Source organism: Mercenaria mercenaria, chromosome 9 (genome assembly GCF_021730395.1).
Source record: "Mercenaria mercenaria strain notata chromosome 9, MADL_Memer_1, whole genome shotgun sequence".
Lineage (NCBI taxonomy): Eukaryota > Metazoa > Mollusca > Bivalvia > Venerida > Veneridae > Mercenaria > Mercenaria mercenaria.
The window spans coordinates 36,322,699-36,350,403 of record NC_069369.1 but is presented as its reverse complement, the minus strand read 5'-3'; the positions used below and the strand labels follow the sequence as shown (position 1 = coordinate 36,350,403).

Here is a 27,705-nt window from a genome sequence, read left to right as displayed (position 1 = left end):
CGGACATTTATGACCATAATTATCTTAATGAAACTTGGCCAGAATGTTAATCTTGATGATCTTTAGGTCAATAGGTCAGGTGAGCGATACAGGGCCTTCATGGCCCTCTTGTTTTAAAGACCCAAGAAGCATAGTGTTTGAACTGGTTGTCATCTGACACTCTTATATATGTAATAACAGCCTATGTAAATTTCGACGCCAGGAGCATAATTTGGTCTTCTTCCAAAGTTGCTCATACTCTAGCCTCTTTTAGCTCTGAAACTCAGGTGAGCGATCTAGTGCCATCATGGCCCTCGTGTTTACATTTAACATCACCACAACAAGAATGAAAACTAAAGATATCCGTATGTTTTGTAAAGTTTTATTGAGTCATTTTATACATTAACAAAGAGCATCTTTTAGACAAGATTATAACACATTAGATAGATTCATAATACATCAAAACAAGCAGCTTTAAAGGGGCATGCCTCAGGATGTACATCAAAAATACGATAGCAATATCTATAACATACCTAGACTCAAATTGAAGGCTGGCCCCAAACTACTGTAACTGTATATAAATGAAGAACAAGATGCAATGGTTTCTTGCTCAACCCTAGATAGGCAGATTTAAGTCTGTATTTATGAGTTCAATTTCTTCTATTTACTATTTTTCTTTTTATACATATTTTACAAGTGTTGAAGTTTCTTTTTATACATATTTTACAAGTGTTTAATAAACAAGAACTGCCTAAAACTTATGAATCATTTTGCCTACATCTTTTATCTATGATTATTTCAATGGAAAATATTAAACAAATTCTTAGAAAAAAATAGACATAAATCTGGAGGTATGCCCCTTTAAGAGAAAGCCAGACAAAAACAATATACATTACCGCAATTTTGTTCAGGTTCTATTATAGGAAGTAATTTAGGAAAAAATATGTATTTCCGCACTGATAGTACACGTCGTCACGTTATAAAGAAGTAACTTTGATAAAACAAATTATTTTATTATCTTCTTTTTTCAGACTTCTTTCCATAAGAAATGTGTACAATTTTCTTCAATTATTTCTTTGATCTCTTCAAAGATATTTTCATTGGCTCAACTGAACAAAATCTTTACACAGAAATTCTTCCAAACTCAAACTTGGCATTAATAACATTTACATGCAAAACAGCACTTTAAGTTAAACTGGATATACAAATATGATAAATTATGTATAAAAATTTTGTTCGTAAAGATTTTACAAACGTATGTACAAGACTCTTTGTACAATATAAAGGGTCGTAAGTGCATGTACAAGACATTAATTTTGTGTCAGATACATCAATGTAAAATAAGGAATTCCATGCTTTAAGTACATAAACAGCCGTTAGATCTGTTTCAAACTTCTTCTTTATTTTCCCTTTTAATATGTTTATTATAACTAAATTTTGGATTTTTTCTTAACTTTTTCAACTGTCACATCCACAGATTACATGCTTCAAAGTCATGGATTTTCACTTCTCCTGACATCAAAAACATGCATTAAACAAAACTGCTCCGTACTGACAATTTTACACATTTCTTACACTGATATTTGGGCTAAATGTTGATTTATTTTGAGTGTTCTTTTCAGAATTGGTAAGTCATGGTTTTTGTATTTTCCAAGAGTATTTAGCAATTCTGTTCAGTGTATACCCAAAAAACAAAAACAAAATTTTGAGCCGCACCATGAGAAAACCAACATATTGCATTTGCGACCAGCATGGGTCCAGACCAGCCTGCGCATCCGCACAGTCTGGTCAGGATCAATGCTGTTCACTTTCATACCCTATATCAATTAGAGAAACCGTTAGCGAACAGTATGGATCCTGACCGGACGGCGCGAATGCGCAGGCTGGTCTAGATCCATGCTGGTCACAAATGCACTATGTTGGTTTACTCATGGTGCGGCTCAAATAGACAAAACAAAACTCTCAGGTCACTTAGAATAACAACACTTATGATTAAATGCCAACAATTATAACATTTAACAAATTATCTATAACCTAGCTTAAATAAGAAACATAAGATTTCTAACTAACTGTTGTTACAGACAACTGTACAGGTAATTCAATGCCAGCTTTAAAGAATTTGAATTTACATAAAATGGTATAACTTTGTAGCAGATATTGCATTAAGCAGTAGATTAACATTGGTTTGATCATTACATCACATTTTTTTTGGCCCTGTAAACATGCAGCTCTAAACAAGACAAAACCAACAAAAACAATTATCCAGACATGAAATGGAATGGTTTGTTGAGCCTCGATCTTATCTATAAACAACAATAAACCTTTAAAGTTTAGCTTTAAATACCAACTTTTCTACTAGGGGATATATACTACACATTGGTGCACATTATATATGGATTTTATGGTAATTTGGATCTAGTAACATTAAAATTTATGCTAATACAGAACTGTCAACCATTTACCAGATGCCATATCATGTTGAACTTACACATAGAAACCTGATTTGTTTTATATTGCATTTTATTTCACAGTGACTAGGGATTAATGCTGGAGGAGTGGTGGGAAGATGGGAAAATGATTGTATCCATCTTTGTAGATTGTCATGGAAAAACTCCTCTATTCTAAGTATACCATCAGGGAAAAGCTAAATTAATACTACATGATTTATTTCCCCTTAACAATGCTACAGCGTGTGCGAAAATTTTAAAAATAATTAAATCAATAGTTGTACCATTAAGTGAACTGGAGTGGAGGCAACAAATAGGCCACAAGATATAAACGATTATTTTCTCAACAGTTAAGGTCAAGGTCAATTTGATATTTTTTAAGCAGAATGTGTAATTACTTTCATACTATGGTCATTCTTGAGAGTTAGACTGTACTATGACAGAATAGGTCAAGGTCAATTTAATATTTTTTGAGTAGAATGCATAATTACCTTCATACCAAGGTCATTTTTGAGAGCAGAACTGGAAAAGTTCATCTAAGAATTAGACTGCACCTTGACAGAAAAGGTCAAGGTCAATTTTACATTTTTTAAGCAGAATGCATAATGACCTTTATACCAAGGTCATTTTTGAGAGCACAACTGGAAAAGTTCATCTAAGAATTAGACTGTACCATGACAGAAAAGATCAAGGTCAATTTTACATTTTTTAAGCAGAATGCATAATGACCTTCATACCAAGGTCATTTTTGAGAGCAGAACTGGAAAAGTTCATCTAAGAGTTAGACCATATCATGACAAAAGAGGTCAAGCTCTTCTAACATGAAGAATCTAATCAAATCTAATTCCATATTACTGTTCACGTACCACTGAGAATACACCCATATCTTAACATTTTGAACAAAACTACACAAATCTCAAACACATAAAAAATGTAATACCTAGGCTTTGACAAATAAGTAATAACAAATTAATATGCCTAGAGCAAAGCAGAAGTTATAAGAGCATAGAACAATGCTCTGCCGTAACCTTTCCCTCTTCCAATATACATCTTTAAAAAAAACAAAAGCCAACACAGAAATACATAATTACACATTAACACAACACATATGCCAGTATCATATACATATAACAAGATATCTTTACCAATATTAAATAAATAGTATGAAGATATGTAAGTCAATAGAAAAGTACTGCGATATATATATAATATATTGTGTAATGTAAGGTGCCGAGTGTAAGTTGGATACTATGTGCATTATGTATATTGTATGTGATGAAGATCACTTCAAATAATGCCTGATTAAAAATTGTGTATGTAACATGTACATACATATTACAAATCTCATTTGCAGTCACTGCTCAATGATATATTTTAAAAATAGCCAAAAGCAAAATTTTTTGTGCAATTTATGTTATACACTTTAAAGCGTGAATATCTGAAAAGCATATTTTTTTTTATATTCAAGATTTTTTTCTCTCAAAAATTGTTAAAATTTTGAAGTCAGAATACAATGTACACAAAATGCAGATACATTTTTATATTGGAACGTAAATTGCAGAATATATCAATAATATATATTTATTATTGTATTGTTAAAGTTATGGTGACACATGCCACTATACAGCTTTGACTGAAATACACTGGTCGATTTCAAATTATGGTATTTAAACTTCCTATTTTGTTAAATATGACTGCCAATTAAACTGCTCTGTCTATATTTATTTAACTTTTATCGGACCATGTCTTCCTTCTACCTAAGAAAATAATTTCAACTCTTAACTCAAAAGACAACTTATAGACTAGAATTAAAACGAAACTTTATACATTAATACGGTAATACTTTTCTTTATTACAATATTTATCCTAGTTAAAAAGCACAACAAATGTAGGTTTTGTGCTTGCATTTTAGCGCCCATGCTAAGGAGAAATGTATTAATGCTTTCCAACTTTTTATATCTTCTTAAAATGATTTAATTTTCTTTATATCAACAAGATAAATTTAAAATTTATTTGGAGAGGACTTGTTTATATGTTAAGAGAAAAATGGTTAATAAAAATCTGCATTTCAATGATATAATACCCGAGCCTATTTATTATGCAGTCCCTATAACTACTACATAAATAAATATATAATCTGTTACTATCTCAATAAAAAACAATATATTGAGTATATTTAGAAAATTATTCATTACTTCTTACAAGCAGGATACAATTACACAGATCTGGGGAATTTTGTTATACATAAGGCTACAATTACACAGATCTGGGGATTTTTTTTAGACATAACAATACAATTACACAGATCTGGGGAATTTCGTTATACATAAGGATACAATCATGCAGACCTGTGGAATTTGTTAGACATAACGATACAATTACACAGATCTGGGAAATTTGTTTACATATACCTCATGTATATCATTTAAAATTACACACACTTAACCTATTGCTAAACATAACAATAGTTCTTTGAGTTGTTACGTAATAATAAAGGTGTCAAATAATCTTGATAAGTCATGTTCAATGAAGTATCATATTAACATAAACCTATACTATCACAACATAGTGTATATTCTCTAGACAGTCATGCAAAAGAAAACATAGATAATGACCTTAATTACAGAGCTTGATAACAGGGCTTTTGAAACTGCTGGTTCCTTGGTTCTAGACCATTTTTTTATTTTTCAAAACCTTTTTTATTTTATGTGACACGATATTGCTACAGGAAAAAAAAGCCTCAGCAATTTTGACCTTGCGGGTATTTCTCAGAAAAACAGCAACATTAACAAGGTAATGATCAGACTTAGCACAGTTTGACATTTATCACTGTGTATCATGCCGACTGGTAAATTATTTTTAATGCAGGACACATAAACTGCTTTATCATGTTACAAATGTAAGACAATGTTTAAATATGGCAGGTGAGGTAGTGCCACTTAACACAATTGGACAGATTGAGTATACAAAATCTAAAACCCTGCTTTAACAATCTGAAGTCTTCTGTTTCATTTATGATCCTCACCTACTTTGACAACATTTCAGACATAAATCACATACAGAACAATGCAAATTTAGTATTTGCACACAGAAAGGTATAAATAAATTTTTACAATTATCTCCCTAGGTTACCATCTGCTGTAACAGCATACAAAACCTGTTAAAAAAAATTCTGGCGTATCTGTTAATGTATTATGTTTGTTCTATCAAAATGATAAAACTCGAATTTTTGCTTTCGCATCAATTTAACAAAGGGAGGTAATTATAAGCAAAATCAGGATATTGAAAGAGATCAAGATTACAAAAGGATTTCTTAAATTCTTTAAAGCTATATTGTATGCATATGCATATTTTGGTAGAAGTTTTCTTTCAAGTCATTAAACAGAAAGATGTTAAAGCAGTTCTTGAATAAAAAGAAATAAAAAGAGATATTTAAATGGGGTTCTACCAGTTAAAAAAAAAAAAAAAAGACTAAAAACTGTTGTTTTTTTTTTTGCAAACAAGATAATTAAGGCTATCAATCCCCTGTCAGTAAACTCATGCTCTACACAGAAATAAAATCTTGTCAACAAAACTGATCAATTTATAAAGAAATCTCAAAACTTTAAAACTGGTTCAAAGGTTCTCAAAATTGTGTATGGAGAACAGTCTTTGAATCTAACCCTATTACTGACCCATTAAACCTTTAACCTGCTGGCAGCAAGTAATTCTGCCTTTGCGACCAGTGCAGACCAAGATCAGCCTGCACGTCCATGTAAATTTTCGGTAAACATGCCTTTGATAACCAAGTGGTACTGCCCAATTTGAAAGATGGACCAGTCCATTTTTAGAAATTTAGCAGGGTAAGGTTTAAAGACAGTCCACTGAATCAGCCAATCGGACGCTCAAGATTTTAGACCAGTTTCCAATCTCGCAACAAATTTTTTATTTTGAAAAAACTGTATGCTGATGTACATCAGATGAAGCAGGTATTAATTTTTTTTACATTTTTTTCTGTTGTTAAAAGCTTTTTACCAGTATTTGGAATGAAGATAGATCACACTTTGAACAAAATGTGTAGATACAGAAAAAAGAAACTTTGAAGGGTGAAGTTAAAGAAACCTATTTGTATTTCTATTAGTAAGCACTATGACCTCTTCAACTCTTACCCTTCAAATTGCAATTTTTATGCATGTTTTGAAGAGAAACTGCATTATGCAAGAATATTTAAAGGTACAAAAGAGTCTTCACATGGTGATGATTTTCAAATTTAGAAGTCCTATATTAGATTTCACCTGTCCACTACACCCTTAACTACACACATTGCTTGTTGTATTTCTGATGGTGAGGTATCAACATTATAAGCCTGTATGTCCTGTCAAAGTACTGCGAAATAACTCATCCTGACAACATCCTGGTAATTGGAATACTTCTAATATTATCATGACAACTGGAAATTACATTATAAAGAACTGGAAGTTTTCGCAAGTTCCGTTCTAGTACCCCCTATACTTTGTGGTACCAGACTAATTTATACGCACATCTTGTCAGCAGTTTAAAATGGAGAATTAAGCCAATTATTTTCTATATAATCCTAATATTCATGAAAAGCCCATTTCAATGAAGCACATTTTTACACAATTTGTGATCTGGCATTCAATTTTCTCTATAGTGAGGTATCAAAACAACTGGTGAGCACATCTCTCTGGCAATGTTATTTCCGAATCGTGCTGGTTATTCGGAAGAATTTTACGAATCTCATCACGAGTCCCATGATAAAGAACCACAAGTTTCTTGCGATTTGTGATCTAGCGATCAGTGTTCTCCATATCACAACAACCATGAATGTGTTGAAAATGTACCGCATGTTCCGTAACCTGCAAAATAGGATATAATATATAACGTGATTAACTTAAAAAGGTTAAAATTTATATCTTTGAAAATTTTTAATGACATACAAAGTAGAAAGGAATAATTACCTAACATGTATAGAAAAGGTGATTTCCACAGACTCGAGACAACATGGATAAGGGACATTGCGAACGCGCAGTTTCCCATTCCCAGCTGTCCTTTGGGTTTGGAGAATGTTGTCATATACAGATGGTCACGTAAATAAAATCTGTGGAAAAATCCTTTGGAAGCACAGATTGCAAACCAACAATTTTGATAGCAAACTCTGTTTGATCAAGTCTGTTCATGAGAGGTAATGAAATCTGCAATACTACTCACACCCCATAGCACTGGTTTAAATGAAACTCTGCAGTAAAAATGAATTTACTCTATGATCCAAAAGGACCAGAAAATATAACAATACCGAGTCCACTGAGTTGTAGATACTTATAATTCTCACTGACAAACAAACCACTTACTTCCTTAGATGTGCTCTTGCTGCTGGGACTCCAGATAAATCTTCATTCAACAAGAATTTTTTGGCTCCCAGACAGTAGTTCTCCATATAGGTGGGCCAATGTAGAGGTCGGGGGTCAAAGTAGAATGTCTGAAAGATAATACCATTACATCTAAAACATTGATTACATGAATTTGGCAATTCTGATGACATTACAACAAATTTTAGGAACATTTCACATATACAACATTGTCTAATGTTAAACAAGACATTATTCATGCATAAAAATTAGTATATCACAATAAATACTTATAAAATTGAACTGTCTTACCCACTAAACAGATGGCAAAAAGACAAAATTATGTTCGCGACTGTTATCTCTCTCTGTTGTAAACATTAATTTAATGGAGTAATCAAGTTCTCCTATCTTCACAACAAAGACAAGCCACATTTTCTTCCTCATGCTGCATGCAATATGATACGGCTGACACGTTAAAAATTATACAGATTTTAAGCATGAAACAAAATCCATTCCCTTTTCAACCAGTTAAAGGTAAAACTGAGTGATCGGTGGTCCAGTGGTTAAGGTGTTGGCCGCTCAACCCGAAGATCATGGGTTTGTGCCCCAATAGGGTCATGACCACACCTTCTCACATGACACCAGATCTTGTATTTCTAGGAAGCACAGTGATTCAAATAAGCTTAAAGCTTTCATCACAACTGAGCTGAAATAAATTACTGTAAAAGCACATATTTTCCACTTTTGCGAATTTGACATAATTTTAAGTATGTTTTGGAGGCTTAATATTTGCAAAATTGTAAAAATAGTATCCTACTTGAATTTGAATTATACTAATGGTGAATATTTATGCAAGGATTAATTTTCGTGATATGTAGGTCCTTGCGAATACAGTGAAATTTAAACCCTTGCGAAAAAATCTGCTTTTACAGCTACTGTAGTATAAACAAGATTTAAAATTAGCAGAATATAAATCATACTTTTCTGTCTTCTGGTGACATCTGACTGACTAGCATATCTAAGTTGTTGTATGTCCATTCCCACGACTGTACAGTGAAGTAATACAGACAGCTCATTGCCCTGTGTAACTTGTGGTATATCTTGACCATTCTGTATAAAACACATGTAAATAATTCAAGAACTAATGTATTTGTGTTTTAATTCATTTAAACATATTGCGGTTACAATCATGTCTTGTTGAATTATATCCCAAGGTTTAGCCTTCGTGAATAATTACTTTTGGAATGTAACCTATCTGGCATGTTTAAATTAAATAAAACATGTTTTCTCTATATATCATTTTGACTGTAATATATTGTATGTAAAATAGTACATCTTGCATTGCAGCATCCAAGAATGCATTATCAAACATAAAACATGATTCATCATATTACAATTATATGCTATTCAACTTCCGACAAGACTGACCAGAGGACAATAATATTAACCTGTACCCTGCTAAATTTCTAAAATGGATCGGTCCATCATTAAATTTGGGCTGAACCATTTCTTTATCAAAGGGGTGTTCACTGTTGAAAACTTACTGAAGAATAGTGAACAGTGCAGATCATGATCAGCGTGCAAGTCCATGCAGGATGACCTTAGTCTGCACTGGTCGTAAAGGCAGAATCAGTTGCCGCTAACCGACTAAAGGTTAACATCCTAACAAATAATTACTTTAAAATTATTTTGAACCTTCACTTCCAAATGTTCATTTCAAGATGACATCCTAGCAAAATTTTCATGACTTTGCCAGGTATTGCCTTAAACCTTTGACAGAATATGATAAATTCAAATTGATGTTTGTTAACTTTTACTAAAAGTCACAAATATAACAGTCTGAGCATTAAAATAAAATCTTTTCATGTTCTTTAACCCTTATCATGCTGGACATGATTGATTCTGCCTTAGCGACCAGTGTAGATCTGCCATTCAGTCAGTATCTTTTTGGTAAGCACCCCTTATAACAGTTAATGGTACTGTCCAAATTGAAAGATGGACCAGTCCATTTTAGAAATTTAGCAGGGTAAAGTTTAATTAATTTAGAGATACTGTATACAGTAAACTAGTACAGATAAATCAAGGATCTCTCATGAAAAAGTTACAGTTATCTATAGGGAATAGTATCTATATCACGATGAAACAGATATCTACCTTGGCTTCTTTCCCATCAAACAGTAGCCAAAATCTGCTAGGTATGCCGGCACTAAATGACTCACCATCGTGTAAAACTCATGCATGAATCTACATGATAAAAAAATATATATATTAAAGTTGACTTCTTCAATATTCTTCAATATTTTGTTCACTTTGTACCAGGTTAAATATCTTTATTCAAAAGTACTATAAACCAATTTATAGAGACTGTAAATTCAGGCATTTGTCACAAGTTTGATGTAATAGGACTGAAAAAAAGCTATTTCATAATATTGGTATAACACTTGCTTAAAAGTACTTCGACACTGCCTTTTAAGTGTAGGAGACACTGGAATAGCAGAGTATAGAGACTTTGGACTTAGACAAAATGTGTAAATTGGCTTATTGGTACATGGGTAATCCAAAGCATAAACTCATTTCACAGTTTTTAAATTGATTCCACTTAAACTTCATACATCTGATCACAATGAAGTGTGAAATATGTCAAGTATCTACACTTTAGAGTTAATGAGGGGTATAAAGTTTCATTTGAATCCTGTTAAAAGCGTGGAATTAGACTGTTCAACAAACTTTAAGCATAAGACAGACCAAATGTAGCATACAGTAAACTCCGCTTGTAACGATATTCAGGGGACCGCAGAATTCATATCGTTACCTCCGGATATCGTTACACCCGAAACTGGGTTCAGCGTCGGGCGAAACTGAAAATAGGTAAGGTGTGCTTGGTTAAAGAGATGTGCAACTCATAGTATAGATCTCGCACCTTTAACCCACTCAAACAAAGCCATTTGTTTTCTAGCCGGACTGAATGCCGAAGTTTCATATGATTTTATAACAGCATCCCGATTTTTAATATTGTGCTTAGTGTGTTTTGCTTAATTTCAAAATCAGCCACAATATCTTGCTTTTTTCGAGGTCCCTTATTAACTTCACAGTTGATTTTGTACTTCGATTTTATATCTAAAAGTTTTCTCTTTCGACTAGGAAAATCCATTATTTTCCATGAATTGCAGGGTCACCGGTTACAAAAGCGTGCATACCCCGGTATTCTAGATAGGAAGTCTAAATCTTATTGGGCAATTTTTTTCTTTTCTTTCTAAACGTTGCAGAAATTTTCCATGAAAGACATTACTCTTTAAGTAATAGTTATAGTATGTGTGAGAGTGTGTTACCAGGATATATCAGAGCTAGGGGTACATCGAGGGTATTTTTCTCTGCACATATCGTCGAGGCCGGTAGGCCGAGACAGATATGTGAAGAGAAAAATACCGAGATGTACCCCTAGCTCTGATATATCCTGGTAACACACGAGCATTACATATTATAACTGTTTTATCGCATAGTTTATCATTAAAATTTATATATTATTTTCATTTAAATTTGTTTATTATTATTTTTACTATTTTGATGCCCTTTCTGCGCCTCGCTGACTGAAACACTAAAACTTCTGTTTTAGAAAATGTGTTCCCCAGATAAAAGTACCCAACAAATTTCTGCATTGGTTTTAAATCTTTGCATTTCATTGGCCAGACATATTGTAAAACTTGTTGTTTTGTTTGTAAAAAAAATCAAAGAAAAAGAAACATTTGAGAAATCTCAGAATTTCATACATTTCATGTATTTCTGAATTTGGCAATAACTATCAAGTTTTTGAAATATTCTAGTTTATTTATTCTTTTACTTTATAAATGTAGGTGTTTGTGACAATTCTTTCTCTGTGAACTGTAAATTGAAACTAAAATCATCTTTTCTTTGAAAGGAAAAAATTATACTCCCTTGATAGGACCTCAATAGAGAAAAAGTGTTCCGATATATATCGGAACAGTTTTACTGTGCTGATATATATCGGAACACTTTTTTTCTTATGAAACTCCATAGAGATTTCCGTGCTGATATATATCGCAACAGTTTTGTAAGATATCAGCACAGTTTTGTAGTAATAATGTGTGTTACTATGTATAACATGCTGCAAAGATCAAAGGAAAATTGCCGCACTATGCAATAAACATATATATATGGTGAGTGTCAATGTGCAACTCTCTTACAGTTGGCCTGAATGTGCAGCTCCCATACTGTCAAAAGAATCTTTGCCTCCTTGGTTCTCATTTACCACCCAAAAAAATACATTAGGTATGAATCCAGTATAGAAAGATGTGCTTTTTAGCATGAGCAGGTTTGACGTATATTCTCGTAAGTTCACTTACCCACTGTTTGTCAAATTAATTCTTGGTCTTCTAAAGCAAGCATCAAGAGGCACTCTCTTCCAGAAATTAATCACTACATCCTCTGTAAAGTCAAAGAAATAAGTCTAAGTCATGCACAATATCCTAACATTTGGTGATTGATTACAACAAGAATGATGTCACATACTCACTGAAAATATATACAAAGTTTCATTTGAATCTGACAGATATTGTAGGAGAGGAGTACTGCATTGTGACTTACTGGTAGTCTGAAAAGGGGGCATCACTCAGAAATTACTTATAATTGGACCTGCAAGTCCTGATAATATGCCCATGTCAACTTTATGTCGAAGATATATATCATGTATCATTTGAATTGGAAGGCAACTGTAGGTGGAGAAGTTTACCCAGTGTACAAAGTCATGTAGTTGTAATATCAGCAAGTCCAAAACACAGGCATACTGCAAAATCATCATCATTCATGGGGGACTTATTTTCATAGATTTCTTAGTTGGATCAATCCAAGAAATTTAATCAAAATGACCATTTGAAATTCCTGAAAGTTGACATTCTTGAATTTATTTCCCCATGAAGTAGCCATCTTGGTCAAAATCAAAATGATCAAATATAAAAGTCCAGATAATGGCACTCTGACCAAGATCAAAAATTGGTAAAACTCAAAAAATAAGAATCAACATGAAGGTCCCATCTGTCATGTGCATGACATCTATACCAAATTTTATTTGAACTGGATTAAAACTGTAGATGTTGAATACACAAAGTAAAATATGGCGAAGTCCAAAAACGGCACTTTTTCTGGCACGGGCAGGCACCTGGATAGAACCATCGACCTTCTGTAAGCCAGCTGAATGATTTCTTCACATGAAGAATTCTACAACCCAAGTGCAATTTCCAACCCACACTGGTAAGGGGAAAGTGTTTTGAATTTAGTGACCTTAACCACTCAGTCATGGAGCTCCGCCCTAACCCCTAAATTTTTTTAAGGAAGGACAACTAGCTTATATCGCAAATATTATGTAACATGAAATATTTTGTTTTTACAGTAACACATGCCCATAATAATAAGTGATATGCAGGTCTAAGGTAATTCTGTGAAATCAGTCAATTTTACTAGAATGTTTTCATCATGAACCAGTTTCAAAACTAGACTTTGTTGAAACAAAAATTCTTACTAAGTTTCAAGCTGATCAGTCTGATTCCATAGAAGAATATGAGCCGCGCCATGAGAAAACCAACCTAGTTGGTTTGTGACAGCATGGATCCAGACCAGCCTGTGCATTTGGGCAGTCTGGTCAGGATCCATGCTGTTCACTAACGGTTTCTCTAATTGCAATAGGCTTTGACAGCGAACAGCATGGAATCTGACCAGACAGCACAGATGCGCAGGCTGGTCTGGATCCATGCTGGTGGCAAACCCACTGTTGGTTTTCTTATGGCGCAGCTCATATGACATTTGAGCTGTTAACAAGGTTTATCCTTGATTTGGACTGGTGATCTATTTTTGATTAAGATTTTATACTGACCCAGATTTCACAAAGATAAACAGTCAAATAATAATATATGAGCGATAAATAGTTGAATAATTATTTATAGGCAACTGGTAGAAAAAGTAGCCTTCTGAACGTCAACAAAGTTTTCTTTGAACCTACTTCTTGACTTAAGACAACGAACCTTCAAACTTAGATTTCATTCATCAAACCCTCTTACTAGGTAAAAATGTGGCTTTTTGAAGTGTTTAAAATGTTCTTCTATAATCTGACACTTTTTTTTTGCCAAACTGACTCGACATTCAGACTGATCAAGACATCATAAAGACAAACATTCTGATAGTTTCATGAAGATCTGGTACAAAACTTGGCTTCTAGAGAGTTTACAGGGATTCTCTGAATTAATTTACTGACAAATAACAAAGATGATCCAGTTTCAGTCTCGTCCAAGATTTTACTTATTCTGGCCAAGTTTCATAAAGACTAGACAAAAATTGTAACCTAGAGATTTGCAATTGTAAAATGTTAAAACAAATGACAGCTAGCAACACACACAGGGTGATCTCATTAGCTCTCCGTCATCACCATCTGCTCAAGTGAGGTAATTTCTATTCCTAATATTTTCAAAAGATAATCTTACCCATTTGTCCCCAAGTGAAAGGATTTACAGATCCAGTGGTGGAATGGTAGATAAGAACTTTGTCTGGTTTTGTGACTGCGGTGTACCAGGCTACTGTCACCAACATATTGACAGGTATGTCTACTGGAATAATGTCAGCGACTCCATTAAAGTCACACTTCATTGATCGTAATATTCCTTTGCCAACCTATAAATAGAAAGTTTTAATGTCTTTCCAAAGCACAAAAACTTTTTTCTCACATTAGATGAACTTAATGTCCATGCATGGATGTTACTGTTCATACGGTAAAACCTATTTTAATCAGCCAGGTGACAGCTTAAGAGAAGCAGAAATTAAAACAAAATGTCGAACTGTGAAGCTGAATTGACTGGCTGCTTGAGGCAAGTGGATGTTTAATATAGGTTACTGCTAAAGCAATGTTCCAAGACATCACTAATAACTGTGGGTGACTAATTTTTTTTTTGATTCTGTGATTGTGTAAATCTGAATGAACAAATAAAATTCCTACTCATTTCAACTTCAATAGATGAAAACTACAATTTTTTATCTCACAGAATATCTTTTTGACCAAAACAAGAAAAAATGTAAAATGTACTACACATCTAAGGTAGGGGTCAGTAGATCCAGGATTTTGGTTAAGAGGGGTGCATATTTTTTAGCAAATTCAGGGGACATTTTGGGTGTAAATACATGCAAGTTTTTGCATCATTTAGCGAATTTTCACTTTATTTTTCAAAACCAAAATATAAAGTACAATGTGTATACATAATTCTAAAGATCTTCTGGGGTACAGAAGGATTTTATTTTATAGGTATGTTAACCATCATTTTAATAAGAGAGTATTCTCTCACTCTTAAACTCCCCTTCCTCCTTATTCACCCCTACCAGTAAAATTTTTAAAAATATTTTGAAAGGTATTAAGTTATTAACTTGTTACTAACCTTTCAGTTTTTTACAACTATTTACAGTTACCTTACATTTCAAACACTTTGTTACAGAAAAAATGAAACAGACAGAAGTCTTTCTACCCAATAATTTCTAAATAAGAAATTAATTAAAATTATAAACATACTTACAGCAATGCAAAGGCCACTAGGTCCATTATAATTGTCGATCCAGCCCTGAAATATGAGACCAACATGAAAAACTGAGCACCTGCAGTCTTCCTCTGCTATCAAACTCAAGTGTAAGATCTCACAATAGTAAAAACTACTTGCAGACATTGATAAATGAGCCGTGCCATGAGAAAACCAACATAGTGGGTTTGCGACCAGCATGGATCCAGACCAGCCTGCGCATCCGCGCAGTCTGGTCAGGATCCATGCTGTTCGCTAACAGTTTCTCCAATTCCAGTAGGCTTTAAAAGCGAACAGCATGGAGCCTGACCAGACTGCGCAGATGCGCAGGCTGGTCTGGATCCATGCTGGTCGCAAACCCACTATGTTGGTTTTCTCACGACGCGGCTCAAATATTGTTGTGGTCTTACTTGTACAGATGGCACTAAATATTTTCATCTGATATACTGCAGAACCAGATGGGTTTTTTGGTTCCTTTTGGGTTTAGCGCCGTATTTCTTCAATTCTATTTCATTTTCAGTCAAACTTTGTTTGCTCTAACGCGGATAATTCATATACCACCCTTCTCTCGAATTCATTGTCAGGTCCCAGCAATATCCCAGTTTAATGAATTTTGTATGATGGCTCAAATTACCGATAACTCGAACAAATTTTGCTTGTCCCGTCAACTTCGATCAAACTAAGTTCAACTGTATGTAATGCATTGCAGTTTTCCTGGATTCTGTCCCAGTATTAACCACTATCAGCTGCCATGATTCAGGGGTGGAAGACGAATGATAGAGACAATTTCTTTAATCAATTGTCAAGCGAGACACACAACTACAACCTACAATCCCTAGATCTGCACTCTCAATACTGAGCAAAGCAGGCTGATGATATTTCTTTCGGCTAAAAGTTTGTCATTCTTAATAAGTGAAAATGCTGCACATGGTAGAAAATAACTGATGCATATCCCCAACTAGTGAAACAGGATATATAACAGTAATGCCACTTTCATTAGTATTCAGTCTCACAAATACAGATAGTAAGGAAATTAGCAAAAAAATAAATACCTTGTGAAAATTTCAAATTTTACAGCGTTAAAGTGGAAATGTGGAATGGCATTAGACAACCTGCATGTAGCTGTATCAATAATATATGATAAAGCTGAGAAATCCAAAGATGTACATGAGACTTTGGCTCTTAAAAAAATATGAGACTCCAAGAAAAAGTAAAACATTTTTACATTCTGTGGCAGAGACATTTGGTAATACAATGACATTATATATGCATATCAATCCCCTCCCAACATCTTCTCCTTTAAATGTATTACCTCAAACATCTGTAGAACTCCCTAATCCTTTACTAAGAAATAAATCAACATTTTTTTGTAAGCCCTGATGCAACAAACAAAACAGATTAAGTCTTACCGGCATAGGTTCTTTCCATGCAGCACCAACTATTGATGGCCGTACAATAGCAAGGGGCATACACGCTCCTTCTTTAACCAGTAAGTCTTCAGCGAGCTGTTTGGTAAACGTGTATGTGTTTGGTTTGTTTCCAATCAATTGTGGTGTAATAGCATCTACCATATCATCGTCCATCCATCTGCAATAATAAGCTAGATTTAATGTCACTCTTCATTTTCAGTCAAACTCTGTTCGCTCTATCTTGGATAATTCGTACACCAACCTTTCGCTTAACTTCGTTGTCAGGTCCCGGTAATATTCCAGATTAATGAATTTTGTTTGATAGCCCAGAGTCAAATTACCAATAACTTGAACAAATTTTGCCCTACACGTCGAGTTCGAGCAAATGAAGTCCAGCTGTATGTAACGCTTGGCAGTTCTATTTACAGTGTTACAAGCTTTGTTACTAGTAACTATTTTTTTCACAAGTGACCAAAAACTTTTCGAACTTATTACTTATGACATCTTGTATTGGTACCTCTGTTACAAGCAAAGCTGTTCCAATGTGATTCAAAGCAAAATCCCCTGGTTAAGTACTACATGTACTGATGAATAATCAAAATTTACTTACATGAAAGTAAAGTGAAGGCAGCGTCCATAATTATATACCATAAAATTTGACTAATACATGCACTGTTTGTTAAAATCTGTATAGAGGGATTCATATTAAATACAAATTTTCTCTTTTGACTCGAGTTACGTTAAATGAAGTACCACATTTAGCTGAGATTGAACAGACGTCAAAAACAAGTGATATCCTGGTTCTCAATCAAATCCATCGACAAAAGATTCACAGCTGACCCTCACTTTCTGTGCTTCATTTCAAGTACTTGTTTTCATTGTATATTTTAATTATTTGAGCCACACCATGAGAAAACCAACAAAGTGCATTTGCGACCAGCATGGATCCAGACCAGCCTGCACATCCGCACAGTCTGGTCAGGATCCATGCTGTTCGCTAACGGTTTCTCTTATTGCAATAGGCTTTAAAAGCGAACAGCATGGGTCCTGACCAGACTGCGCGGATGCACAGGCTGGGCTGGATCCATGCTGATCGCAAATACACTATGTTGGTTTTCTCATGGCATGGCTCAATCATTTATTTTAGATCATACTTACTCTAAAGCATCAATGAGCTTCTGTGGTTCTACTGTTGTGGGGTACACTACCTCCTCAATGTATGGTCTATCACAGTTAGCATATGCAGTTGATACATGAACAAACACCTGTAGAAAAAGGTTACAATTTGATCAATATTTTTAAAATATGAGTTCATCCAGGACCCACCATTCATACAGGGCCCTACTTGTAACGTAAGAATATTTTTTTCATCATTTGTAAGGGGAGTGGGAATTAATGTGTGTGTGTGTGGGGGTGGGGGGATGTATAAATTTTTGTCTGCTTAAAATAATCCTTCCAAAAAATACAACAAAATAAGCACACTTCTCTCTAGTAATATGTATCTCAAAAATATTTAAGATGTACAAATGTAAGCAGTTAGCCATTTATATTTCCCAGCAGAAAATCATCTGTCGGCAGGGTAATTACATAGGCAGTGAAGCGGTGATTACTCCTGATATCTCGACACTGGCACATTAATAATATATAACAAAGATGAGCAATAAATACTCGTTAAACGATTTGGCCTTATATGTACATGCCAATGGATTTTTCCGATCCTGGCAAGGCAACATATTGTCTGTGCATGGGAATTTATCATGCAGTTTTCTTTTATATCTAAACATCTTGATATTTTTTTATTGTTGTTTCAGCATGTGTTCAGTATATGTGTTGGCTGGAGGTTATTAAGCTACTAGTATTCCATGATTCAAAATTATACAATTGTCTGTACTAATTTTCTGGTCATGCAAGATTTTCTACTAGTATGTCAATTTTTTTGAAAATTGCCGTAAAATAATCAATTTTTGTGGGGGACTGGTTTTCATGAATTTTATGGTTGAGCCAACCCATGAAAAATTGCTGCACAATGAATATGTAAAATTCCTATTCATTTCGTGTTCAATAAATGGAAATCCACAAACTTATAACACAATAAAATAGCATTTTGGGCAAAAACCACGAAATTTCATGCCCACTAAGTTAAATGATTTTACAGTGTATCAGATCTGGAAGCGGGGCCCATTAAAGTAAATCATGACATGCAGTCCCTTGAGATATTTCACATTAAAGTTACACAGTAATTTCAGATCAATATAACACATCATATACCAGTATAATGTACTGTTCTTCTCCTTGCCTATCAGCCGATACAAGGATTAATATGGAAAACTGTTGTAACTCATATTAAATAAGCAAGGAGTTACAACAATTTTCTGATCAGCTGTCAAGAGGTCATTCATCACGAGTTATAACAAACAACTTGAGATATAGATTTTCAGTTGTTTTTAAAGGAAGGAAATTTCTTATCAGCACTTCACCCTAACCTCAATGACATGTCAATATTGAACGAAATTATTGATCAAAATATTTGTTATCTTACTTATTTATACATTACCAGTGAAAAATGTTATGTTCTGTTTGGATTGATTGGAGGGGGGGGGGGGGGGGGGGGGGGGGGGGGGGGGGGGGGAGGACATTAACCAACAATAAACACAGCATTTTATAAAGCCAAAAAGGTGTGTGTTTTTTACTTGTAGACAACTAATTCATGTTTCAAAATAAATACACTCAATATTTAAATTGGAAAAGAAACCACTAGCAGTTAAAAGTTTTTAAGTCTCTGTTAATAAAGACGTTAAACTCGAACACACACACTGCTCAGAAACTGTCTTAAGCTCAAGGTTAATTCTTGCCCAGAACTGGCTACACAGTGCACACGAGCCAACATTCATGTATGAATTCATACAACATAGAATGTTGTTAAATACCTGATTAGCCATTTTCATGCATAGTATGTGCATATTTAAGCTCACAATTCATGAGTCAGCCTTTCTTGATTTTTACATAAAATATTCCTATGTGCATGTTTTAATCATTACCACACCTATGTACATTGTAAATACTTTACATACTATTTAGTCAATTTCACTAAGTTACTGACAGTGTCAATTTGCTAAATGGAATTACATGGCAAAATTTGACAAGATCGAACAGAGGCTTGGCAAATTTTGAAAAGATATGTCTTGATAGCAGTCTAGACTACTGGTTAATGTTTGCTAACTATAAACTCAACATCTTCATTACATTATATGGTGCAACAGCTCTCAGCATAGACAAATTATCCATAGACACACAATTCTGAACTGCAAGAATGTAGCCATTAGAAAATCTATATCTACATGGTTAACTTGAAGTAGCACAATATCTTTGCATTACTGAATCAATTTGGTAACTTTAGTTTAGTTTACCGGTATACTAATCTATTTCAGCTTGGTTGTGATGAAAGCTTCAAGCTTGTTTGAACTGTTCTTGAGTTCGCTTCCTGGAAAAACCAGCACTGGGTTCATATGAAAATGCGTGGTCATGAACCCATTTTCGCTTGAACCCATTAGCTGAGTGTGTGTGTTCGGGTTTAACGTCTTTCTCAACAGTTTTTCAGTCATATGAACGATGGTGTCTACTTGTAGCAGTGAGCACAATGCCCAACTTTATAGTGCTGCCTCACTGGAATATCACGCCGTAGACACATGACATGATACCCCACCCAGTCACATTATACTGACACCGGGCTGACCAGTCCTAGTACTATCCTCTTAATGCTGAGCGCCAAGTGAGGAAGCTACTAGTACCATTTTTTACATCTTTGGTATGACGCGGCCAGGGATCGAACCCACGACCTCCCGCACTCGAAGCGGACGCTCTACCACTAGGCTACCGAGGCGGTTCATTAGCTGAGTGGACAACACCTTAATCACAAGACCACCGCTCCCCTTTTTGGTAACTTTGAACTAATTCCTTGTCCTTTTCCCTTAGCTTATAAGAATTTCAACAAATCAAACTGTAACCATATTTTTACTAGTAACAGAAATGTATGATCAATATTTACCTCTAAATTTTTGAAGTTTTTACATAAATTAACCATTTTCCGAACACCCAACACATTCATTTCTACAGCTAGCCTGAAATAAATGAAACAACAAATAAACAATGACTATGAAAAGTGCAGTTTTAAGAGCTCTGCACATCAATAAAAAGGTTTTTATTTAAAATACTTCTATCATTTCATACTGTAACTTAATACATAAATGAACCGTAACCAAGGTAATGTCACTTCAAATGAGTTTATAATGAGCCAAGTTATGCAATTTCCATTAAATGATCATTTACAATATCAAAATAACATTACCATGGGGAAACTAATAACTATGTAAAACCAACCTATTGCTGATATTTGCAAAATTACTTCCTGTATGTTTTCATGTACTTATTTGCATACATGAATATAAAATAATACAACATTTCAGTTCAAGCCAAAAGTTATTTGTCTTTACTATAATGTACATAAACCACAATAGGATTTATCCCTTTATACATGAATGCTATGTGTGGCCAAAGGGTGAGGCTCAAACCAACATTGGTGAGGGCAAGTTACCTGAAGTCAGCGGCATTATTGCAATTTTGTTAAATGCAACGTTGTTAAATCTTATTTCAACATGTTCAATATCAATATATATGAGCCACGCCTTGAGAAAACCAACACAGTGGCTTTGCGACCAGCATGGATCCAGACCAGCCTGCGCATCTGCGCAGTCTGGTCAGGATCCATGCTGTCCGCTTTCAAAGCCTATTGCAATTAGATGCGGATGCGCAGGCTGGTCTGGATCCATGCTGGCCGCAAAGCCACTATATTGGTTTTCCCATGGCACGGCTCATATGAAAATAACTCGACTACATACCTTAAAGGTTCATCAAATCTAATGGTGGCTGCACTATGGAACACAATGTGGATTTCTCGTTCTAACATCTCCCTATCCGATTTACAAATTCCTAACTCTGGTTGTAACATGTCACCATTTATAGCAACAAATTTGTCTTTAAAGTTTGCTTGTTCCTTTTTCACTTTTTCAAAAATCTGGAATTAGAAATTTCAAATAAATTTCGACATAAATTTCAAATACAGGCAATCTGGCATTTATAGAAATTTTAGCCAGTGAAGAAATGATAATTCAAATTTATACATGATAATTGCAGCAAAAGGAAATTAGTTTTTCCATTCAAATGAACTTTCAAAGAAATGCCGGAAGAAAAGAGCTATATGTAGAAGGTCTAGACTTCCAAGATCAGGGCTTTTAAAATGTCCCCTGCACACCCCCTCCCCCCCCAAAAAAAACATGATTTTTCCTAATACCTGAATATCAAATTCTAAAATGATACATGTAGTTAACTTTTTCCTTTTCTTCTAGTCTACAACAGTTTTGTTACTCTGCATATTTATTTTGGAAAAGTAAACAATACCAGTAGTTGTTGATACACTGTTAAACAATACACTGTACTCAAATGCCATTCCAATTTTGTAAATATTACATTAAAAAATAATCTTTTAATTACATAACTCATAATCCAGTTACGAGTATCGTTTAGTTTTTCTCAGTTAAGGTTAATTCAGAAAACATTTTCCAAATTTCACCAAGCTTCTACCAGGTGGCATTTCAAGAAACAATGAGAAAAAATTCTGTAAAACTTACCGGACAATCCGCTAATTCCTGAATCCTTTGTTCAATATCTTGTGACCGTTTGGGCCTCACTAACAAGTATAGTTTGTTCACTTTTGGACAACTCCTCAATAGTTTCTCTATTAACACTTTCCCGATGAAGCCTGTTCCACCAGTAATGAACACATTTTTACCGTCATAATATTCCGCCACCGTCGGCAACATACCGTCAAGCCTCTCTGACATCACCGAGTCTGATGCCATATTTTGTTATGGTTAAGAATAGAACTCTAATGCCCGTAATGACAAACAGTTATAGTTTCGGAAGATTTTGAATCAGATCTTTTCACCCTTCCTGAAAACAAACGAATGGCATGTAAGAGATAATAACAGTACATACAGACTGAAGTATAAATCAATAAACCATTCTTTTTTATGGTGGCAGATGTAAATGGTAGTTGAAGAAAGGGTGAAGATGGTGGGTATGTGGGCATCTTAAGAAGCTACATGAAATATATGTCAAACTTAGTGTGAGGAATGCAGGAATGTAGCTTTTAAAAACAAATTATTTATATGAAATTGTAATTCAAAAACATCCAATGCTACAATTAGGGCCTGTACATTGCAATATAACTATAAGTTATATTGCAATAAAGCGACCTTAAGCAGTCAGGGATGTAACTGTTTTAAGTTATGTAACCTATTTCAGTTACTTTTTCAAGCATTTTATAACCTGTATTAGTTATAAAATATAGTTAACTCAGGTAAGTTATTCAAAAAAAGTCTTTTTGCTGTTCTCACAAAGAGATTAAAGTGAAATTAGTAGCAAACTGTGGTTAATCAAATTCTCTTTTAGTCTGAGCATGACCTGATAAGCATAATGGGATTTAAGAGTTTTATAGTTTTAAAACATTTGCGTAAAACTTTATCAGCCTTGAGTAAAAAATTTTACTGCATAGCTGGAAAGATAAAATTAAAGGTCATTGATTCAGGAAATAATTGCATTAGTCTCATTCATAACGAGGAATTGGCACAGGAGGGCTTTGTAATATTTTATGATAACTGAAACAAGTTATGAAAGTTTAAGCAATAATTCAGATTGGTTACAAACTGCGATAGCTTGAAGACTGTTAAGGGGATACACAGTTTGGAACAGTGGAACAAAGATTAAAATCCATTAAATCCATTTCACCAACATGTTTACTTCTAAAAGACAGGTATTTCCTTAATTTGAAGACATGAGTGCACAGTTTCTATAATTTTACTTACCTAGCCTGCCTGGTAAAGATAGCATGTGAAAATTGCTATAAAATGTCCTATTTGGCTTTACTAATGGTACCATGGATAGGGTGAGGCAATTTGATCTTGACAGTCAAACACTGGATTGCATGATCTGCGTCATGTTTTCAAGACTTCATAATTATATAGTCATAAAGAAACCATAATTGTAACAAGATTTAATTCAATTATGCAGCCTCTTTCTGCTCCCTTTAACCTTTAGCCTGCTAAATTTCTATAAATTATAATAGACTTGTCCATCATTCAATTTGGGCAGAACCATTTATTATTTGAAGGGGTGTTCACTGAAAATTTACAGATTGAATACCGAACAGTGCAGACCGTGATCAGCTGCACATCTGTGCAGGCTGATCTTGGTCTGCACTGGTCGCAAGGGCAAAATCACTTGCCGGCAGCAGGCTAAAGGTTAATTGTGTGGGCAAAAGTATAATCATGTCTCTACTGCTGAATAAATACATGAATATCCTTTCTAACTTGAGATAAGATATCTTGGTAAAATGTTTATAGACATTTACGCATTTATATATATAACTCTCCTGAACCTATCAAAGCAAATATACAAACAGTAATGTTACGTGACAGACTGACGGTACTGTTTAATCATATCAAATTTAGACGTACCTTTGGTTTAAGTTTTTGGGGAATGGTGGGGGGCCCGTAAGCCGTAAGGAGGGGAAAATAGCGCCGTAACCACTAAAATAAGGGGAAAATTGCGTCATGATAAAAGCAATATTTTTCATAAATATGTTACACTTAAAATAAAAAAGTGATTTAAAAGCACATCGTCTCAAGTTTTAAATGGTACAGTTTGTTTACATTATCATGTAGTGATGTACATTTAGGAAGGGTTTTGTTGGTTGTGATATGTTAAAAAAAAAAGATTTAAAAATTTGAGGGTAATTTTTTTCAGAAATAGGGGAAAACAACATACTTTTTGGACATGGGAATGGGGCTAAAAAATGGCCTAAAATATCACTGCATACTATACCCTGAATTTTGGTGACCTCTCATATGAATTCCTTCGCATTATACATATATATACTAGATCTTCTAGAGAAATTTTGCATTCTGGATAAACTACAACGTTTTTACTCATACCAGTACATTAGGTAACATTTGCTCAAAAGACAACATGCTTCAACACCTTATTAAACTATGAAACAATTCAATTAATTCCTTGAGATTTACAAATAACACAATACAAAGATTTCACAATTATTATATATCAGTCAAATGATAACTGCAACCTTTTAATATGCAATCTTTCTACACAATCTAATCATGATTGTGACCCTAATAAGGTTTCATTTCCGGACAAGGGCCAAAATTGAGAATGTTAACCTTACACACTTTTGAAAATGTAGCGTGTGCAAAATATCATTGTTTTTTTTAATCCTTATATCAAAAAAGAGATGGATATTCTTCCTACTTTCAATTGAAAAAAAAAACAACATTACTTTTTCCCAAATATGGCATGAAAACTTCCCAAAAAGCAAGGAAATATTTCACAAAATCTTTAGGTTTTGTTGACATTTTAATACTTCAGCCAAGAAAGAAGGTTTGGTATCACTTTCCATCATGCTATTAGCGCAATTGCACAAAGAAATGTGAGTTTATTACACCAGTCTAATCTGTTACAATCCTTGGTCTAGGCTTTTGTCTCTGCTTCAAGAGATATCACTTTTATACCAATTTTATTGTATTTACTGGTATTTCTAGTGTAGATGTTTTAAAGCTGCATAAAATGTGTGTTATAAATGTCACATAATGGACAAATATTAAAAAAAAGCTGATTAAATGTAAAAAGAAATTACTTTATTGTAGTGTAAAGAAACATAATGTGGTTGAGACTCAAATGTGTTAAAAAAATGCCAAAAAACGAGATATGGAACTATAAATGCATTTATGTCTCAAAAATAATTTACTAAATCACTAAGTTGTTTAAAACTGATAACACAACCCTTTCTTTCAATAGATGACCTTATTTCAAGATACATACATGTCGGCTGTAAAAGCATAAAGTTTTATCCAATTCGAAAGACAAGGCTTCATCCGATTACCCATTGAATGAATAGCCTTACATATAGATGTAAACTTTCTTGACCTGTAGTACATGTATGGAACAAAACTAAGGAAACTAATGGATAGAAAATAAATGACTGTTTTGAGGGTTTTCCAATGCAAAAAATATTTATAGCAATTTACATCCCATTCAAACTTCAATTTATACAGCAATTCTAGTATTTTTACATATAGATTAAATGTATTCTGCTCATATTTCATTTCTGGGGTTTCATGTATAATTGAGGCAGAATTTGCAAAGTAAAAGAGGTCAGGGTCAGGGGTTCCTTCCGCTTGAAACTTTAAATCTGCAACAGAAAAAGTAGCATGGTTTTAGACCACTATAGCAGGTAGTAATCCCCACATCCTGGCCTTTGACGAAACCCTTTAACTATCTATAGAATGCAAAGAGGAAACATCAGTCATAATTGTAGTAAAATACATTTTTTGGCTCACCAGTCACCTTAATTCATCTCTTGAGTGATTAACTATGCAAAATTAAGCAAGATTCATATTTGGTTTTTGTCAGTTCCAAAACTTAGAAAATATATATTAAACAATTATTTTTCTTAAACATTTATTAATTTGAAACAAGAACTTAATAACGTTGACACATTATTTTCTGACAGCTAATGAAAATAATAGAAACATAATGCCACTCTAAGCAATTCTGATTTTTACAACCATCGACCTATAGATTCAAAAGCTACTAAATTTATAAGTCTTATCTATATCTATGATGTCTGGTTCTATTGGATTTTATTCAGATATAAACCCATTTAAATTCTGCATTTTATTTCGTAACCCTTATATATACATTTATAAATTTACATGCAAGCAAGCTGGTGTTACTTTAAAGTATATCCTACCCTCTATGGATGACTAAAGTAAAAATAAAACATAAATCTTACATTTTTAAAGACTGTATTAATCCTATTATCATAATGCTGCCTAGTTTATGATACATGTACACTTCACTTTAAAAATCAATAGTAGTGACAGTACTATGCAGTCAATAATCAATCCATGTGAATTAGAATGCAGCTTTTTAATACAGCTAAAAATATTACAATTATTATTATTTGACATTTTCATTTATATTATTTACATTTATAGAATGAAAAACTATTTCGAAACTTTCCCTAACAGAATAAATTGCGAATTTAATGTATTTACACACATGTGTTAGCAACAAGATAAACATTAATATCAAGGGAGATAATCCAAAACTATCTCAATATTCGGATAGTTTCAACTGTCAAATCGATAGTGGTAATAATCTCATACTTATGCCTTGGTGAAATCAACAGTATATCACATCCATTTGAAATAAAATTAAGCAATGACATGCACTTCTTAATACGATCATTGCATGATGCTATCCCGGCTTAGTTATCAAATTATGACAGAACCCCGCCCATGCATGAAATTTGAATCTAAGGCGTACTTATAGCCATTTTACATACAGTTCCATTACATGTACCTACCAACTTAAGTTTTCATTCAAAATGTATTAATTTCATACACGAACACAGCGTCAATACACGTTATTAAACCATAATCAGTATCCTTTAAAATTCTAGATCAATTCACCACTGCCGACAGCGGCCATATTCGTGTCAAGGCCAAAGGTCATGACCTTATCACGCGTTTTCTGATTGGTTTTACTTGTCGCACGAGCGTTCGGGTCTTTCCGTAGCCGCACGAAAATATTTCCGTGTGTGCCTAGTCACCGTACAGTGCCGTCCTATACTTTCACCCGGTAAACGTAACGGTTTTGCCAGGTTTATCATCTGTCTGTTTGTCTGTCCATTCAAATTTGAAACAGGAGAATGGGCCAAATCGAATGCTTTGCTAAAATCAATGATGGGAACATCTACATAATTATGGCCCCTTTGTATGTTAGGCCTACAAGCAAAGTCGTGTATGGAATCCACAATACCCCATAT

General features: G+C 33.9%; 1 protein-coding gene across 2 annotated transcripts; it reads right to left on the bottom strand.

Annotated features, from left to right (window-relative positions):
* Nucleotides 1-345: 345 nt before the first annotated feature.
* LOC123537570 (fatty acyl-CoA reductase 1-like) lies at nucleotides 346-27,397 on the bottom strand. 2 transcript variants are annotated; one of them, XM_045321385.2, is made up of 13 exons: nucleotides 27,244-27,397; nucleotides 22,430-22,751; nucleotides 21,641-21,816; nucleotides 20,791-20,863; nucleotides 17,904-18,010; nucleotides 16,746-16,923; nucleotides 15,337-15,381; nucleotides 14,260-14,446; nucleotides 12,133-12,214; nucleotides 9,926-10,015; nucleotides 8,752-8,881; nucleotides 7,775-7,902; nucleotides 346-7,282 (listed from the first exon to the last, which is right to left on the bottom strand). In XM_045321385.2, exons 2-13 carry the CDS (start codon nucleotides 22,658-22,660, stop codon nucleotides 7,120-7,122), a joined length of 1,590 nt encoding a protein of 529 aa, XP_045177320.1. In that variant the 5' UTR covers nucleotides 22,661-22,751; nucleotides 27,244-27,397; the 3' UTR covers nucleotides 346-7,119. The 2 variants fall into 2 exon arrangements, with proteins under 2 accessions (XP_045177320.1, XP_045177322.1); XM_045321387.2 differs by lacking the exon at nucleotides 27,244-27,397 and adding an exon at nucleotides 26,668-26,795.
* Between the last annotated feature and the right edge of the window lie 308 nt (nucleotides 27,398-27,705).